The 17,000-nt window shown below is 41.0% G+C and overlaps 1 protein-coding gene across 1 annotated transcript in view; it reads right to left on the reverse strand.

Annotated features, from left to right (window-relative positions):
- Positions 1–17,000, reverse strand: part of LOC109918655 (thioredoxin domain-containing protein 6-like) — a 65,895-nt gene that overhangs the window by 41,322 nt on the left and 7,573 nt on the right. Inside the window, exons 2-4 of the mRNA XM_048598704.1 lie at positions 16,561–16,604; positions 8,176–8,233; positions 803–906 (exon numbers count right to left, since the gene is read on the reverse strand). Of these exons, the coding sequence (XP_048454661.1) occupies positions 803–906; positions 8,176–8,233; positions 16,561–16,593 (195 nt within the window). The 5' untranslated portion in view covers positions 16,594–16,604. The remainder of the gene's footprint in view (positions 1–802; positions 907–8,175; positions 8,234–16,560; positions 16,605–17,000) is intronic.

The raw sequence follows: 17,000 nt of genomic DNA on the forward strand, positions 1-17,000 counted from the left end.
CTTCAAAGAAATTTGGGGATTTACATATACATGTACATATTAATCAACTGAAACCTTCTAACTGATTAAATATTTAACAGCATCTGAGATTTGTTTAGTACACCCTCAGCAGCGGTGTGACCGTTTGATCTTTTACTTATAAATCATGTGCCTGCTACTACCTCTCTCATTAACACCTGAAGAAGGAATAAGACTTCGAAAAGTTGTGTTTTCAGATAAACTTGTCGGACAATAACCTGGCGTGATGTGATTTCTGACCTTGTCCACCCCAGTCCAACACCGGCATCTCCACATTTCTTGGCTAAAGCCTTTGCTTGGCCTTCCTTCATGAAGAATGGCACTTGTTTATGCCATAAAGTAAAAGCAAAATACCGAGGTTTCTGGAGTGCTGAAATAAAAGCAGAAAGTGCTGGAGAAACCAAGTTGCGTATGATAGAACCTTGAGCCCCAAAGGAGAGTCATACAGGACTCAATGTTAACTCTCTCCACAGATGATCCCAGACGAGCTGACTCTCTCCAGCACTTCGTTTTCTTCAAAATTCAGATCTCCAGTATCCACAGCACTTTGCCTGAATATTTAATTCAGTGCCACGTGTATTCCAGGTATACCCTTGAAGTTCTCTTTCTGATTGAATTCTGTTCAAACATTTCAGCTTTGGGCTCTGAACAAGTCATATTGGTCTCAAAATTTAACTCTGGTTCTCTTGTTTTAAGCCATCTTTGAACAATGTGACAATGATATCCAGTGGTGTGGGAAACAAACTGCCTCTCCAAAACGCCACAATAATATTGAGTGACTTACCACAGCAAAATGCAAGTGATCATCCCCTAGTTCATTTTTAATCTTCCGAAACAAACTGATGACTGCCTTGCATGGACCACACCAAGCCTGATACACATCCACCACTGCCAAAAAGAGGTAACATAGTTGCATATTAATTCCAGCTGCCTGAAAAGGATAAAAATTTGTTTTAAAATAGATTATCCAAAGTAAGTGAGTGTGAAATTATCAACTGAATTTGTGCCATTTTATGTTTATTGTGAAGACAATTGGATATCACTATGTGTTTGGCATGGTCAGGTTTTCTTTCATTATGCTTTCAATATTCTGCTATTATTGAGATACAGGCTTATCAACAACTATTGTACAACCCCCAGCTGTTGCAAAGATATTACGAGCTAATCATGTCATGTTGACTGATGTCGTGTGTAGGACAGAACAAACTGTGCCACTGCTTCTCATTCGTAGCTGAAACTCTCAAGACCTTTGAACCTCTAGGCCTGAATATTCCAATGCATTCCTAGCTGGTCTCCAGTGTTCTATTCTCCTTAAACTTACCTTAAATTCTGCTGGCCATGTCACTATTTACAACAAATCCCATGTACCTAAAATCAGTGTTTGCTAATGAAAATTTATAGTAGGATTACATTACAAGAGCAGGGAAGACCTGCTCCAATTGTATAGAACACTGGTGAAACTGCAACGAGTGTTGTGCGTAGTTCTGGTCCCCTTGCATAAAGAAGGGTATACTCACCAGACAGGGTGTGCAGCAGAGGTTCACCAGACTGAATCCTGGGATAATGGGATCTTATGAGTGGGGATTGAGGAGGCTGGGCCTGTAGTCACTTGAGGTGAGAAGCAATCTCATAGAAACTTATGTAGACAGATAGAATCAATGCACAAGGGCTGCTTCCTTGGCTGTGAGGTCAAAAACCAGGGGACACAGTCTCAGAAGCAGAGGCAAACCATTTAGGATTAAGACGAACAGCAAGTTCTTCATTCAGAGGATGGTGAAGCTTTGGAATTATTTACATGAGAGGACTGTGGAAGTCCATACATGAAGCAAGTTCAAGATATATGTCAATAGATCTCTAGGCACTAATGATATCAAGGAATATGGGGATAGTGTGGGAATTTGGTGCTGAGGTGAATGATCAGCCAGGATTTAAAATGGTGGAGCAGACTATGCCCAAGCAGGTTGGTGGGGCTGAATGGCCTACACCAACTCTTATGTTCCTATAAAGGCTGGCCGACTAGCTTACAGCCACATCACATGAAAACAATAAAAGACATTCTCCTCTAAGCCTACAACCTTCTAAGATATCTGTGCTCATCTAGTTTTGGCATTCTGCATATGTTTGATCTTACTCTTTCCGCTCTTGTCTCCTGTGCCTTCAGTTGTCAGGGTCCTGACTGTGGAATTCATTCCTTAATGCTGACCACCTCTCATTAAAACCTGCTGCACTGACCAATCTTTTACTCATCTAAACTTCAGATCTCCATACCTGGCCCAATATTACATATGGTTAGATAACACCCTTGAGGAAGGTCTGAAAAGTATTTCACTAATTGCCTAATTGCAAGTTATTATTGTTATTGTTTTCTGATGGACATCATTGAATTAACCAAGGTTTTACTACAATCCAACACCTTTCCTGATCAATAAAAGGAGCCAGCTCATAAACTGCCAGATTTGTTTTAATCACCGTGGTGGAATTTTTACCTCATGACGTTCTGGTCAGCTGCTCTACTATCAATACCTATTTCAACTTTGTTCCTCTCTGGTGTTTAAACTACTAAAGCATGCAGGGAAAAGCTCCAGAATTACTATCAAAGCAACCAAAACCTTGCTCATTAGTCAATTACAACATGTCACCTCAGGGCATACATTATCAAACTGAGCTTCCACACGGAATCACATGGTCATTTGGGTTCTGTCATCACACTTCTAATTTCTTCTGTGGCTACTGATTTGTGTGCATGTCAACTTTCTCTCCTAATTTGCTGAGGGTGTGGTGTATGAATGAGTACATGCTGCTAGCTTGAAGGGGTATTGACGTGGCACAACTTGTATCTGTTTTGCAATGGAGGTTGTAATATACTGGTGTTCACCAACGCTGGCAGACATTCATTGGTAATGACTACAGTAAGGAGGAAAGTGTTTGCAATTCTGGAAATGCCATGATTACAAATGTATTTTTGTTGCGGTAACCAAACTAAACAAGGCCTATCTCCTGCCAATTGTTGACGTAAACTGGCAAAATGTTTGACTTTAGGGACTGAAAAGAAACATGGCTGCTGGACTTACAGAGGAATCCAAATGTTGTTTTTGCCTTTTCTTGACCTGTTAAAGGTTCATTCATTTGAAAAATCAGTCAGGTTTTTTAAATGTTCATCGAATGTCAAACTCCTTGGAGAACACCACTCCCATACTACAATCTCTCAGGATGGAAGTTTCCAAGCCCCTGAATGGTGTGGGCATTGTTGAGTAAGTTGGGAAATTGGTGTGGGATGGCCAGTAAGGATCTTCTTGCTGTCACAAGAAAAAACCTCTCATTTTCCAACATGCTGAATGCTGACTATTGAGCAAGGTTTTGGTTGCTTTGATAGTAATTATGGAGCTTTTCCCTGCATGCTTTAGTAGTTTAAACACCAGAGAGGAACAAAGATTCTCAAGATTACCTAACCTCACCTCATTATTATGCGGTTTCCTATTCTCCCACCCCCTGGATGGAAATAACACAGCGACATTTCCTAACATCAAAGTCAGAGTGACTGTAGCTCTCCACTTGCTCCACCAGACTTCCATCTTGGGCACCAACATCTCAGGGTACATTCCACGGGCAGCAACCTCACGCATCCCTCCCCGTACACCGTCCTTGGCACCTGACAAGTACCAGCCCCACCGACCCTCATGGCACATCTCTGTTCTGCTTGCAAGAAAGTTCTGCACTTTAAAGGTGACCTTTGGAGTGCACTGGCACCTATCATTGCAGTGCTGTTGCCAGGAGACTTTGCGGACAGGTACCAGTGTAATGGATGGGATCAGGCAACTTCTCAGGCCTCCTTGCTTGCTCTCTGAGTACTCAATCACTTTGTGCCTCCTTGGAGGCTTACAGCATCTGTACTTTGCCTTTTTTATGCTGTTTGTCCCCTCAGCCAGAGCTTAAATGTTCACAGTGCTTCCATCTTGCCTTGCTGTTGGCGCAGACACGAAGCCAGGCAGATGGTCAAGGCTGACAGCAGTCATCAGTGAAGGGTGGGACATGTTGCTGTACATCACCATGCTACATCAATCACTCACCTGCACCATGTGCCACCAGCCAGGCAGCAAACAATAAGCCTGTCTGTCAACCAAACGGTCATGTCCCAAAGTCTGGGAGTAGTCTCCAGTCAAGTCAAGTGAGATATGCTCCAGTGAGGGGTCCTGGCACAAAGGCAGCCTTTGATATCCACCTACAGGCTTGGTGACACTTAGCCATTCAAGGGTCCATATCTCTATAGTCTGGGGAGCAGGCCCCACTTAGCCCTACGGATCCGGGGCAACATGTCTGGGAGTTGCAGTCAGTCAGTCAGGGGGTGGCTCGTCATCAGATGGGGGCCGCCCATCCAAAACTGTCAAAGGGTCGGGCCACAACCAGTCCTAGGGTTCCATCCACCGAAAGTCAATGGAGTTATCAGGACCCAATGCTGCGGGAGGGAACGCAACGGTGGGAGTTGGAGGGAGAATGCTGGGATACAAATAACAAATGTGAAGGGGGGACAAGTCAACATATAAGGTAGGTGGCAGAAGATACAGCATAGAAGGGTAAGGGGTAATGTGCGGGGTTGTCATCAACAATCAACACCACCTTGGCTCTGGTGCAGGGTGAGGCTCCAGCGTACTCCTATATCTGACATGTCGACTCAATATCGAGGTTGGGAGGGAATGTGGGAAAGTTCAAAGCCAGTGGATTGATAGGGAGGGCTACCAAGAAGGCACTGTGTACATTTGGCAGCTCCCCTGATGGTAGACATTGAGTCCGTGGCTCTCTGCGTGAGGAGTAACTGTTGTTTCCTTCCATCGTGACACAAATAACAAGGGTGCAATGGAGCTGAAAATGCTGTGTCCACACCTACAGTGGGCAGTGTAAGTGTTTCATTCTGTGAAGGTGGAGCTCCACTTTCAACAATGCAAGGCCCTCCAAGGGCAACACAACATTACACAGACCCCCATACAGTACAGGTGAAAGACATTTGTGAGCACCTCACAATGGATGTGAACTTTAGACATTAATCGACTGTGTGGATTACAAATCCTGGTGCAAACACTCTTGATCACGTGCAGCATCAGGAATCAATCCCAGTAATGGGCTGTGCCGCACAATGTACTGTAACCCAGATAGATACACCATGGATGTGGTGGTCATCTTCCAGGTTCCCATAGCCTGCATATGGCGCAGGAACCACTCACTCCATAGCTTGGTCTATAAAGGTCTATGAGGTGCTAAGGATAGCTGGGCCCTGCACATTGAATCTTATACATGCTGTTAGTCAGCACGCAGTGAGAACCTATTTACAATAAAGTGTCACCCTTGTCACAAATGTGCCCTCAGAGAGTCTTCATTTGCCCTTTTTCTCTCACTGTGTCTTGGGAAAACCCAGCAGTGGCCAGTAACTCTGCCTGTGGAAGTTGGACCCACGGGGACATAGTGCAGAGGTGATGAGGTGAGTTCGGGAAGGTAGCATTTGAAAAACCCGCTAGGCCTCAAGGGGAGAAATCCTCAGTGAAAATCACCAACATTTACACTTATCCAATTTCTAGTTTAAAAAAAATTCAGATCTCAGTCGCCAGTGGACATGTCGGAAATGAACTGTAGTACTTGCACTGTTCCTGTGTGGAGGATAATTACCTCATCAGTACTAACTTGCTCTGTGAACCTTTAAATGTAGGTGATACTCCGTATAAACCAAATAGGTCAGTTCCTGCATTTAAAAACAGTGCCCATGGCAACCTTATACAAACAAAGCCAGCATTCTTACGGAAATAGCACCAGTTAGAAAATATGGAATGGAATTTCCTGTGGGGGCTTATTTGCAATGTTAAATAAAGTACTTCCGATTGTAAACCCATTTTTACAACATCCATTTTCTCTTCAATTTCCTGCCAATTTCTAGCATGCAGCAGAATGTAAAGTTCAATGGAAGGAAAATGAAGACAGCATCAACAATTTGACACGTGGGAAGCGCTGAACTCAAAACAGTTATTCCTTCTTCAAATATCAGACTTATAGTTTTAGGCCAGCTATCAGTCTGCGCATTAAGCAAAGCACAGGAATCTGTAACTGCAGGAACTTTTCAATTTTTTTAATGAGACTTACAATGATGCCAAAAAAAAGGAGCATTTGGGTAACAGATCATAGTGAGGAAATGTTATTTTAAAAACCATTGGCTCCCCTTAAGATGTGTTCGAGCGAGAGAATTAACACAAATGATCAAGAAAATTTGGGCATAATTAAGTGCATATCAAGCACTTGTGCTTCAGCCTGATTGAGTTCATCAGCTGTTTGCTGTACACTCTGATTATGTGTTTAACTGGATGCAAATTCACTGAAATAACGCCCTCCTCACTCCAAACCCATTCTAATGTGACATCTCCAAAGCACCAAGTTTCAGTGCTGTTACAATGCTTATGTGGCATGCAGTCTTGAATGACCTGCAGTTTCCTGCAGCTAACTATCAGGAAAGCTGAAACCACTGTATCTGGCCGCTGCCATGATCTTTGTTCCTTTGACGTGAATTTGATCTCCCTCCTCAGCTAATGTCAAGCTGAACTGGACTGTTTGTAACATCAGCACCCTATTCAACGCTGAGCTAAGCTTATTTATCACCCAGACAAACATTGCCAATCTCTATTTCCAAGCACTCCCTGCCTCTATCCTGTCTGCCACTAAAATCCATGTTCATGTCCAGATCCTCTCCTGGTTGCCTTCCATTCTTGACACTCTTTGGGCTGAATTTTCCCAGCCATGCATGACATGGATTGTTGAGGAAGTTGGGAGAATTGCATGACATCAGCAGTGAGGAGCTCTCTGCTGTTGAGAGCAAAACATCCTATTTTCCAACAAGTGTTGAACAACGAGATAAGATTCACTCTGTGAACAGTGAGAAGCTTATTTGCATGCACTAGCATCTCATTTTTGTCATCATGCCTCACTGATACACAGTTCCTCATTCTCTCACCTGTTGCATGGAGGGCGACAATTCCTGACGTGAAAATTGGAGCCGTAACCTGGCAACTCCAGCTTGGGGCTAGCTCCTCCGGTCCATATCAGTCACCAACCTTCCAGGGCACACTCCATGGGCAGTGACTGCACATCTACCCCTCTGCCATCCAGCAGGACCTCCAGGTCCCTGTTGGCAAAACAGGGTGCCAACTGCCCTCTGTCCAACATGTCCAAGGAAAATAAAACCAAATGCACCAGGGCATCTGCGAACTGCCTGTCCTTGACTGGGTGCTGGCTGAGCTTTAAAAATTATGCCAGGAATTCCAAGAGGTCGTGGCAGTGGACAGAACTTTAGCCTGTGGCAAGTTAGACAAGACAATGAGTTGGGCGCCACAGGAAAGTTGCTAGAGCTCGTGCAGAGAAAAACTGCAGGAAACTCACTGAAAAGCCCTAACCCTAGCCACTTTCTAGTAAGATTCAGCCCCATAAGTGATATCTCATTCAAAACCTTGTTTCTTATATCTATTCTGTCCAAACCCTGAGAGCCATTACCTCTGGCTTCACTGAAAGTCATTAACTGCTTATCTACTAATGCCTTAAATTTACAAGTGTCATTTTTAAGTTTACATCTTTCCGTAGTTTCACCCTCCCTATTTCTTTAACCTCCTTCAACAATTTCACCCCCTGTATCTTCGGTTATTCACAACTCAAGCTCGGGATTACTCGGGATTAATTTAAGTTACTTAAATTACTCCACCTTTCCACTTTCTTCTGCTGCTTGAAGATTTAATACATACCTCTTTCCCTTGTAATCTTGCTCACTCAACATCCAGTGTTTCCATACATCTGACACGCCTGGAGATATTTTGGGCATGAATGACATAAAACAAATACATTTTGCTGTATTATTTACCGGTTGCTATAAAAGATGATTTGGAGGAACTCTGACTTTCATGTGTGAACATTACCTGCATGCTAATTTAAGATGGTTTTTACTGTGCAATATTGGTATCAAATATTGTGATGTATTGATAGTTGCATCCTTTCTATTTCAGCAAAGGTGTTGATCTGTCTATTCTGAAAACTTCCGTTAAAATAGTGGACACAATAGTTTCATTCAAATGATGTAATGGGTTCATTATTACCCATTGTAGAAATGGCTGAATTTAGCTTGGACAGGTATCTTACCAGTTAGTCCAGTAATAGCCAACATTTCATCCCATTGCTCCTGGCTCAAGATGGTCATCTGCACCAAAAATAAGGGAGTACTCGTTGAGTGTGATTAAGGGCCATTGCAAAGAACAAAAGTCAGAATACTTCATTTTAAAGTTTATTTCCCATTAACAGGAAGTACTTTCCTAGTCAGAGGAGGAATACACAAAACAATTTGAAATGGAAAGAGCAGTGGAGATTAACATCTGTGAAAATTGGTGCTATTTTAGTAATCTTAGAAAATACTACTTCCCCCCGCGACTGTGTTCTAAGTGCGAGTAGTTTAAGCCCTGCTCCAGTCATTAAAGGAGTTTACAATGTTTGATTTGCAACAACACTTCAAATAACATCCATGGCTGCTCTCCATCGTCAGATATTGCATTAACTGCCTCAAATGTGCCATTAATTCTTGGATCCAATCCACATGAGTGCTGACAAATTTAGCATCCCTTAACCAACATTAACACCAAAAACAGTTAATTGATCATTCTTATTTTTGGTTAAAGGACCTTTTTTTGTGTATAAACTAATTGTTGGCCCTCTTGTGGCTTAGTAGTAGTGTCTCTGGATCGAGAAACCTAAGTTCAAGTTCCACGTGCTCCAGAGGTGTGTAATAACATCTCTGAACAGGCTGATTGGAAAAAAAAAGTTAAATTTTTTAAAAAAGACTAATTGTTTAAATTGCCAGTTCGCCAGTCACTATTCTTTGAATTACGCCATTAAAATATGCAGAACTTATAAGCTTCTGATATGGTCTTTCTCTTTTTCCTGTTCCACTCTCTTATTTTTTTCTTCTTGAAGAAATTATTATATGTTAGATTATCCTGTTATTACTTTTTTAATATAAAATGTTTCCCATGTTTTGTAACACTCAGCAAGTTCTCTGAATCTGCACAATCCTCTCACTGACTGAAATATTCCGTTTAATGCTTTTCTACGAACATTAAGTACAAGATATTAGAGTGCTGATAGTAAATGAGCCCAAGATAATTGTCAATGCTGGCAGTGTGGAGAAATAAGATTAATATCAGCAGAGATACAGTTACTGAACAGCGCTGTCTCAGCATCTTTAGTTTTTGGGTTCATTTATCTCCCACACAAAGGGAGAATTTGTAGTGACTCATTCAGGCTGCGTTCCTAACGTCATTAGCACTCATCTAAACAAGAATATATAAATATGACCAACAAAAATGTGCAGAAAAATAGGCATGACATGATAGTATGACTCACTGGCAGTTTGAAGTTTTAAAAGGAATATTTACAGATGATGAAGCAACCACTGGCAGTTGGTTTAGTTTCATCTCTGCCCCAGTAAATACATTTCCACAGATTCCTGTTTTTACCATTCTGGTGAAAACCATGTTAACCCATTTAAAATAAGCAGGATTAACAGCTGTGCTCAAATTATAAGATGGAGAATCACACAAATTTTAAACAGTGCACTTGAATCTCAGCCTGAGACAAATCAAGCCCGTTTATACATTCCCAGGTTCAGCATCTTTGCCTTTAACTGCAAATGTTTCATATCCTGAGTGACATCAATTCTAAACAGAGGTAATAATGTTCTTTTTGTACTGTCTGATGGACAGTTAGGACATTTCCAGTGATCTTTTGCAAATTTAATGATTAACCATGTGACAACAGATTTCATCTCTGTCCTCTTTCAGCATGTTGAATGTTAAATATTCGGAAAACATTCTGAATTGTTGTCATTGCAAACAAATACATTGAGGAAGTAACAGCACAATGGCCCTGTCAATGATCAGTATGGATAGCACTACAGGAAGGAAGCAAATCCAAAGTAAACAGGCTGGAGGAAATACAGCATTGCGGCTTCAACCTCGTTCCTTCACTCAATGACGACCATTTTTTCTCCCTCTGTTGGAAAAACTTCTCATAAACAGCTTTGCCATGTTAGAGGAAATGTCCATACATAATCACTGAAATATTTATATGCCTACAAGATCATAAGAAAAACTTACAGGAATAGGTCATTTGGTCCCTTGAGATTCCTCCAATATTCATTAGGATCATGGCTGATCCAACACTTTCCTGGCCTTTACGTGTAAACCTCTTTTCACCTACTGTTCAATAATCCATCTACCTATCTCAGCCATAATTATACACAAGGATTCTGGTCTCACAACTCTCTGCGGCAAGAAGTTCCAAAGATTTACAATCTCAGAGGAGAAACTCATCCTCATCTCAGTCTTAAATTGGCACCCTTTTATTCTGTGACTATGCCCTCTGGTCCCAGACTTTCCCACGAGGGAAACATCCTATCAGTATTTACTCTGTCAATCTTACTAAGAATCAATGAGAATACCTCTCCTCTTTCTAAATACTCCAGTGATAGCATCCTAAACTGTTTAACCTTTGCTCATAAGTCAATTCATCCATTCCAGCAATCATCAGAGCAAACCTTCCCTGAACTGCCTCTTATGAAACAGACTAAATGTCTTAGTAATTCAAATCAATTAACAAATAATCCAAGAAAGTAGGAATTTATTGCCTGTAATAGCCAGGTTTACTTACTGTCTTGAAGTTAAGAATTGACGATATTGCATATTGCATGACAATGTATGCGCATTTGGAGGAAAACGGACTAGTTAGTGATAGGCAGCTGGTTTTGTCTGGGGAAGGTCATGTCTTACAAACCTGAATGAATTTTTTGAAGAGGTAACGAGGATAATTGATGAGGTAATGGCAGTGGATGTAGTTTATATGGACTTTAGTAAGGCATTTGATAAAATCCCACATGGCAGGTTGGTACAAAAGCTAAAATCATGAGGGATTCGGGGTGGCCTGGCTAGATGGATCGAAAACTGGCTTGGTCACAGAAGACAGAGGGTAGCGGTGGAAGGATGTTTTTCAGAATGGAGAACTGTAACTAATGGTATTCCACAGGGGTCAGTCTTAGGTCCTTTGTTGTTTATAGCATATATAAATGATCTGGAGAAAAATGTGGGTGTCCTGAAAAGCAAGTTTGTAGATGACACGAAGATTGGTGGAGTTGCTGATAGTGCCAACGATTGTGAAAGTATACAACAGGATATAGATAGATTGGTGACTTGGGCACAGAAATGGCAGATGGAGTTTAATCCAGACAAATGCAAGGTGATACGTTTTGGAGGATCAAATTTAGGTGTGAATTATATTGTAAATGGCAGAACCCTTAGGAACATGAACATTCAGATGGATCTGGGCGTGCAGGTCCACAGTTCCCTGAAATTGGCAACACAGGTAGCCAAGGTGATTAAGACGGCATATGGCATGCTTGCCTTCATTGGCCGGGGCACGCAGTACAAGAGTTGGCAAAGCATGTTAGGCCGCATTTGGAGTACTGTGTGCAGTTTTGGTTACCACACTACCTGAAGGATGTGGAAGCTTTGGAGAGAGTACAGAGAAGATTCACCAGGATGTTGCCTGGTCTCCAGGGCATTGACTATGAGGAAAGGTTAAAAAGACTTGGATTGTTTTCACTGGAAAGACAGCGGCAGAGAGGAGACCTAATAGAGGTCTACACAATTATGAGAGACATAGATAGGGTAGATAGTCATAGGCTTTTTTCCAATGTTGAAGTTTCAATTACAAGGGGACACAGGTTCAAGGTGAGAGGGGGAAAGTTTAAGGGAGATGTGCGAGGGATGCTTTTCACACAGAGAGTGGTAGCATTTTGGAATGCACTAACAGAAGAGATGGTGGAAGCGGGCACATTGAAGACATTTAAGAGGCACCTAGATGGTTCATGAATAGAGAGGGAATAGAGTGATACGGATCAAAAAATGGCAGGTTTGTTTTTAGATTAATTAGGACATGATGGTTTCGCACAGGCTTGGAGGGCCGAAGGGCCTATTCCTGTGCTGTAGTTTTTCATTTGTTCATTTGTTCATTTTATAAAGTAAACAGAAATAGAAACAGAGTCAGATTTTTCATCTTGGCTATAGAATTCCAGAAGTGTCTGCTTCACTTATAATCTACTAACTTCCATTGGGATGCTCTCAATTATCAGCCAGGACATCAAAAAAAAATCTGTGGAATCTGTAGAGAAGCATCAACGTTCCTCATCATGCTTTTACTCTGGGGTTTCAATAGATCTGACACCCATGATTAGGTTGTGTGATTGGGAGAACCATGCATACATTCAAGCTTATTGTTAAACAGGGCCATTCAGGAAACATTCTCTCAGCATTTACCCTGTGGTATTAAATGCGGTCTCTGTCAGGTGGGTCAGGGAAGTGCTGCTGGTGCTCTGATTCCCTACAGTAATGCGGAATAGGATGGAGAAGGTGCCAGAAATGAGGGGTAGCAGGGAAGAGAAAAGGTGGGAAGGAATTTAGGGGGTTGTTGCACCAATTTGGTATTGCATTAGGAGCAGCAAAAATATTCACAATTTGACCAAGGGAAATCTACACAAACATCGTAAGGTATAATCTGTTGTACCCCCCATAATGTAAAGTGGATGATCATTAATATTGATGAAGGGTTGGATAAGGAGTAACAATTGGGATTGAGTAGTTTATAGACAATTACCGTGTAAGACTAGTATATCTACTTAGTGAGCCACTGGGGAGACACTGTTTTCTACTTTTTTTTGAGCTTCACATATATTTTCATATTTAGTTCTTATACTGTGAGGAGTGATGAGGGAAACTGCAATTCAATAATGTACAGATTGTGTAATCTACTGAGTTCCCAAGATCAATTGCCTTGTTGTGTTCCATTTCTCATTTCAGCCATTTTTGTAGGTGGCCTATTTAACAGTAAAGGTTTTACACTTTACACCATGTCTGTGTTGATAAAGTGATTTGCTCTATTTTATAGACTTTGTCATTCCTTAACCAGAGTAGCTGAAACTCTCAAATTCTTTAACTTCACTTCAATCTTTATTATTTTAAAGAGTCTCAGTAACATTTTAACTAAGCCACTCCACACACTGCAGGCATTCAGCCATTGTCAAATGGAATGAATCCATTCATTACTGAAAACATTTCATTATTGGGATGAAGCTGTTTGTTACCGGTACAATTTGCTCTGCCTGATCAGTATCACCCTCACTATTCTGAATCTTCAAGACCAGTATTACTTGGTTTATGATAGTTCATCACAAATAGCATTTTGAGCCACATCTAAAACACAGTTGACTATTCCCCATGCATTTCTGGAGTTCATTCTTTTATTATCCCTAATTCCTGCCATCTGTTCTATTTGCCAATTTTATCTCTTTTTAGTTATGATTCTTCTTTCATATTGATACTTCTGGTTTATATCTGATCAGTCCCACATTGCTACTGCCATTGATTCCTCTATTCTTTGTACTCACTACTGAACATCCCATTTGAGCCATGAAAGCTCCTGGAATAAATGTCTCCCAGATTTTTACTTGTTTGTTAAGACTTTAGTTACTTGTCCCAGTGCAGACTCAATAGGCTGAGGAGCCCTTTTCAGTGTTGTAAACCTCTATGACTCTATACTCCAGTCAGAGAGATTTCATAGGTGTGTGTCTGGTCAATGTTAACAGTCTCAACAGACTTCAGATAGAAATACAGCTGCCAGTGAAAGCAACTCTAAGGCCACATCAATGGAGTGGAAGAAGTGAGAGGTTGTACATAATGCCACATTTATGTATGGAATTATGTGAATTCTTGAGGTATGAGGCATATCTACGACGTCTGGACTATTTAAAGTGAAATGTACTTTTTGTTTGAAACATCATTTGTGAGTTAATTAATGTTTGAATTATGTTGATTTTAGTTGGTTTGTTACAGTAAAGAGAAAGGAATAATTGAAGACAAAATAACAGAGAAATGGAAACCAGCTAAATTTCTAACCAACATAACATTGGAGGTGGCGTTGGCTGGGAACACGTGAGGTTTGGCGATGAATTTCAGAATATGTGAGAAGATATGAACATTGTGGTAAACAGCACAGCAGTGTAGAATTCCTTTAACAATGAAGCATGTGAAATAAATCACAGCGTGACAGATAAGGTGCTTCACAAAATTTTAGAAGACCAAGTTTTAAATTAATTTTAACATTTAAATTAACATTTCTGGCATCTCCTGCTAGCTGTGATGGTGTTTTTAATGGTTAATGCCTTGATTTTTTTTATCTTTAAACAGTTCTAATATCTATGTGTCCTACCTGATTAGTTATACTTATTTCTCAATCAAACCAATATTCCCAACCAGATACTTTTACAACATCTTGTTGACACTCAATTGGAAGGAACAATGTGCATTACAACTCGAAGTCTCCACTCAACTTTCCTCCTCTTGCTTTTTGTCTTTGCAAACATTGCTCCCATACACAACACAAACTGATGAAGACTCACAAACTGGTTGACACCATTCATGCTACATCTCACTTACCACTATTGATGACCTGTTCAATCCATAAGCGTGCCCATCTTTCAACTCAGTCTCCACACATGGAGCAACTATCTTGAAGAAGATCCTGTAGGAGTCATGCTCTGGATCAAAGTGGTCACTAAAAAGTTCCTCGTGACATACCCCACCTGCTGAATGGCAGTCTTTGACCTACCACAGTGAGAGCACTCCTTGCTTATAACAGGTTCAGGTCAAGCCATGAACACTGCACAGGCAACAGTCACTGCAGGGGCTCCCAGTACAAACTCCTTATGCACTTGTGGAGAGACACAAACACTGCTGAACTATACCCAAATGCGTCCCCCCACAAACATACTAATCACTGTAAGTTTTGCAAATGAAGACGCTACTGCTTGACTTTGGAGACTGGTAGTCACTAAATAAAATAATCATGGGGCACAATCTTGTTGGTGAGCACTGAAAGCCATCACTATCAGTGCATTCTCAACCTGTCGATGATTTGCACCATGATGGATGACCATATGACTGATTGTAGCATTCCTGTGTCTCATCTGCAGTTTCCCCATAGCAATCAAGCTTGAAGGTGTTGTCCCTAGTCTCCAACAAGACAGTGCTTAACATCTCTAACTTCTTTGCAAAGGAAATCTCTGCCTCATTGGAGTGAGGGGTCAAGACAACATCCAGAGAACATTATATTGAATCTTATCTGGTGGTTGCACACCAACTCTATATTGATAGAACAAAATTCCCCATGGCTGACGAAACAACATGATTGATCTGGCATTGATCCTCAGGTTGCTGTGTATATCTAATTGATGGTACTCTGTATCCATGGAAAGCAAGAGAGAATTAGCATTTAATTTGGCTATTGTTGCCACAAGAGATCTTGACATAAGTCACCACCCTGGTGAACAACCATCCATGGCCTGCAGGATACATTTGTGAGCACTTTACTGTGAAGATCTTGAGATGTTGCTGGGTAGTGCACTAGAGAGAGCCAGAGATAAAAAAAAATGAGGCAATGGGCAAAGCATGACCATTGGGTTCAGCAGGGAAGAGTTCTTCTTAGATGTCTGGGATTGATAATCTGCATATACATTAAAGGAAGGTGAGTCTTTCTCCTATGACCTTGGCCCCTCTGCTGCCCCATTTGCAGCTTTCTCCATATTTACGGTCCCAAGATTTGTTTTGTGTATTTCATCCTTCTGTATTTTCAGAAACCATTACACAGTGATATTGCTGCCAGGGATGGTAATTGGTCTACTTGTCCTACCAAATACAACATTTCTGGCAGGCCCCGAATGATATTTCCATTTGAAAGCCTCTAAATTTCCTGATAAGAACTGCTCAAAAATAATTGCTAAAAGAAACCGAGGCAACGAATTTCCATGTGAGATATTTTAAATTGGCAATCTTATTACACACCTCCGAAACAGGTGGGATTTTGGACTCAGGCTTTCTGGCTCAGAGGTAAGGACACCACTACTGTGTCACAATAGCCCATAGAGATTGCAACATAAGCATTAATCTTTAATGAAGATCTGCATTTGAAACATTCTTGTGAAACACTGCTCAATTTCTATTTCCTCCACTTTACTAGCAGATTCCTAGAGCTCTAGGAAATACTTTCTGAATGCGTTTAACTCAAATCTCTACTGAAATCATTTAAAAAGTGCATCATGACTGGGGAAATGATCGTCCAGTTTTTGGCAAGCCAATTATTTCTTCTGAAGGGTACGAAGATAAGAATCTTAAAGTTCAAACCTTCCTATCTGTCATTAGGGTTTAAATTATCCCCATTGTCTCTTATTCCTACCTTCTCATGCTACCGAAAGAGATACTGAATTTTCTGGAAAAGTCATTGCTTAGAAAATCCATCCATTTTGGGTCAAAATGAGAAGTGAAAATAACTGCAATTTTAGAATCTATGAAGTGCTTGATAAAAAAAATGAGTAACAAATATATTGGGACCATTCAATCTGTGATTATTGCTTTTCTTTTCAAGTCCTACCTGTAGTGTTATTTCTTTCTTCTTTCCAGCCATGGGGATGTTTCCTGATTAGAAAACAAATTGACAATCACATTAGCAAGACTCAATCTATCTTCACAGTCTTGATCCACAGCAGTAGGTTATCCAGAATGGCTGTTAACTGAGCTTAGAAACTAATGTCTAAATATTTAAACATCTCCAATTTAACTTGCTTAGATTGGAGTTCTTTTCATGTTTTCAAATGTGTTATCTTAAAATTATTTTTGTAGTTGGAGGACAAGGCAGCACCATGAGTCAGGCCATTGTCATTTTGCTTCTGAAACAGTAGGAACTGCAGATGCTGGAGAATCTGAGATAACAAGGTGTAGAGCTGGATGAACACAGCAGGCCAAGCAGCATCAGAGGAGCAGGAGGGCTGATGTTTCGGGCCTAGACCCTTCTTCAGAAAAATTTTCTGAAGA

The sequence above is a fragment of the Rhincodon typus genome, chromosome 7 (assembly GCF_021869965.1).
Source record: "Rhincodon typus isolate 14 chromosome 7, sRhiTyp1.1, whole genome shotgun sequence".
NCBI classification, from domain to species: Eukaryota; Metazoa; Chordata; class Chondrichthyes; order Orectolobiformes; family Rhincodontidae; genus Rhincodon; species Rhincodon typus.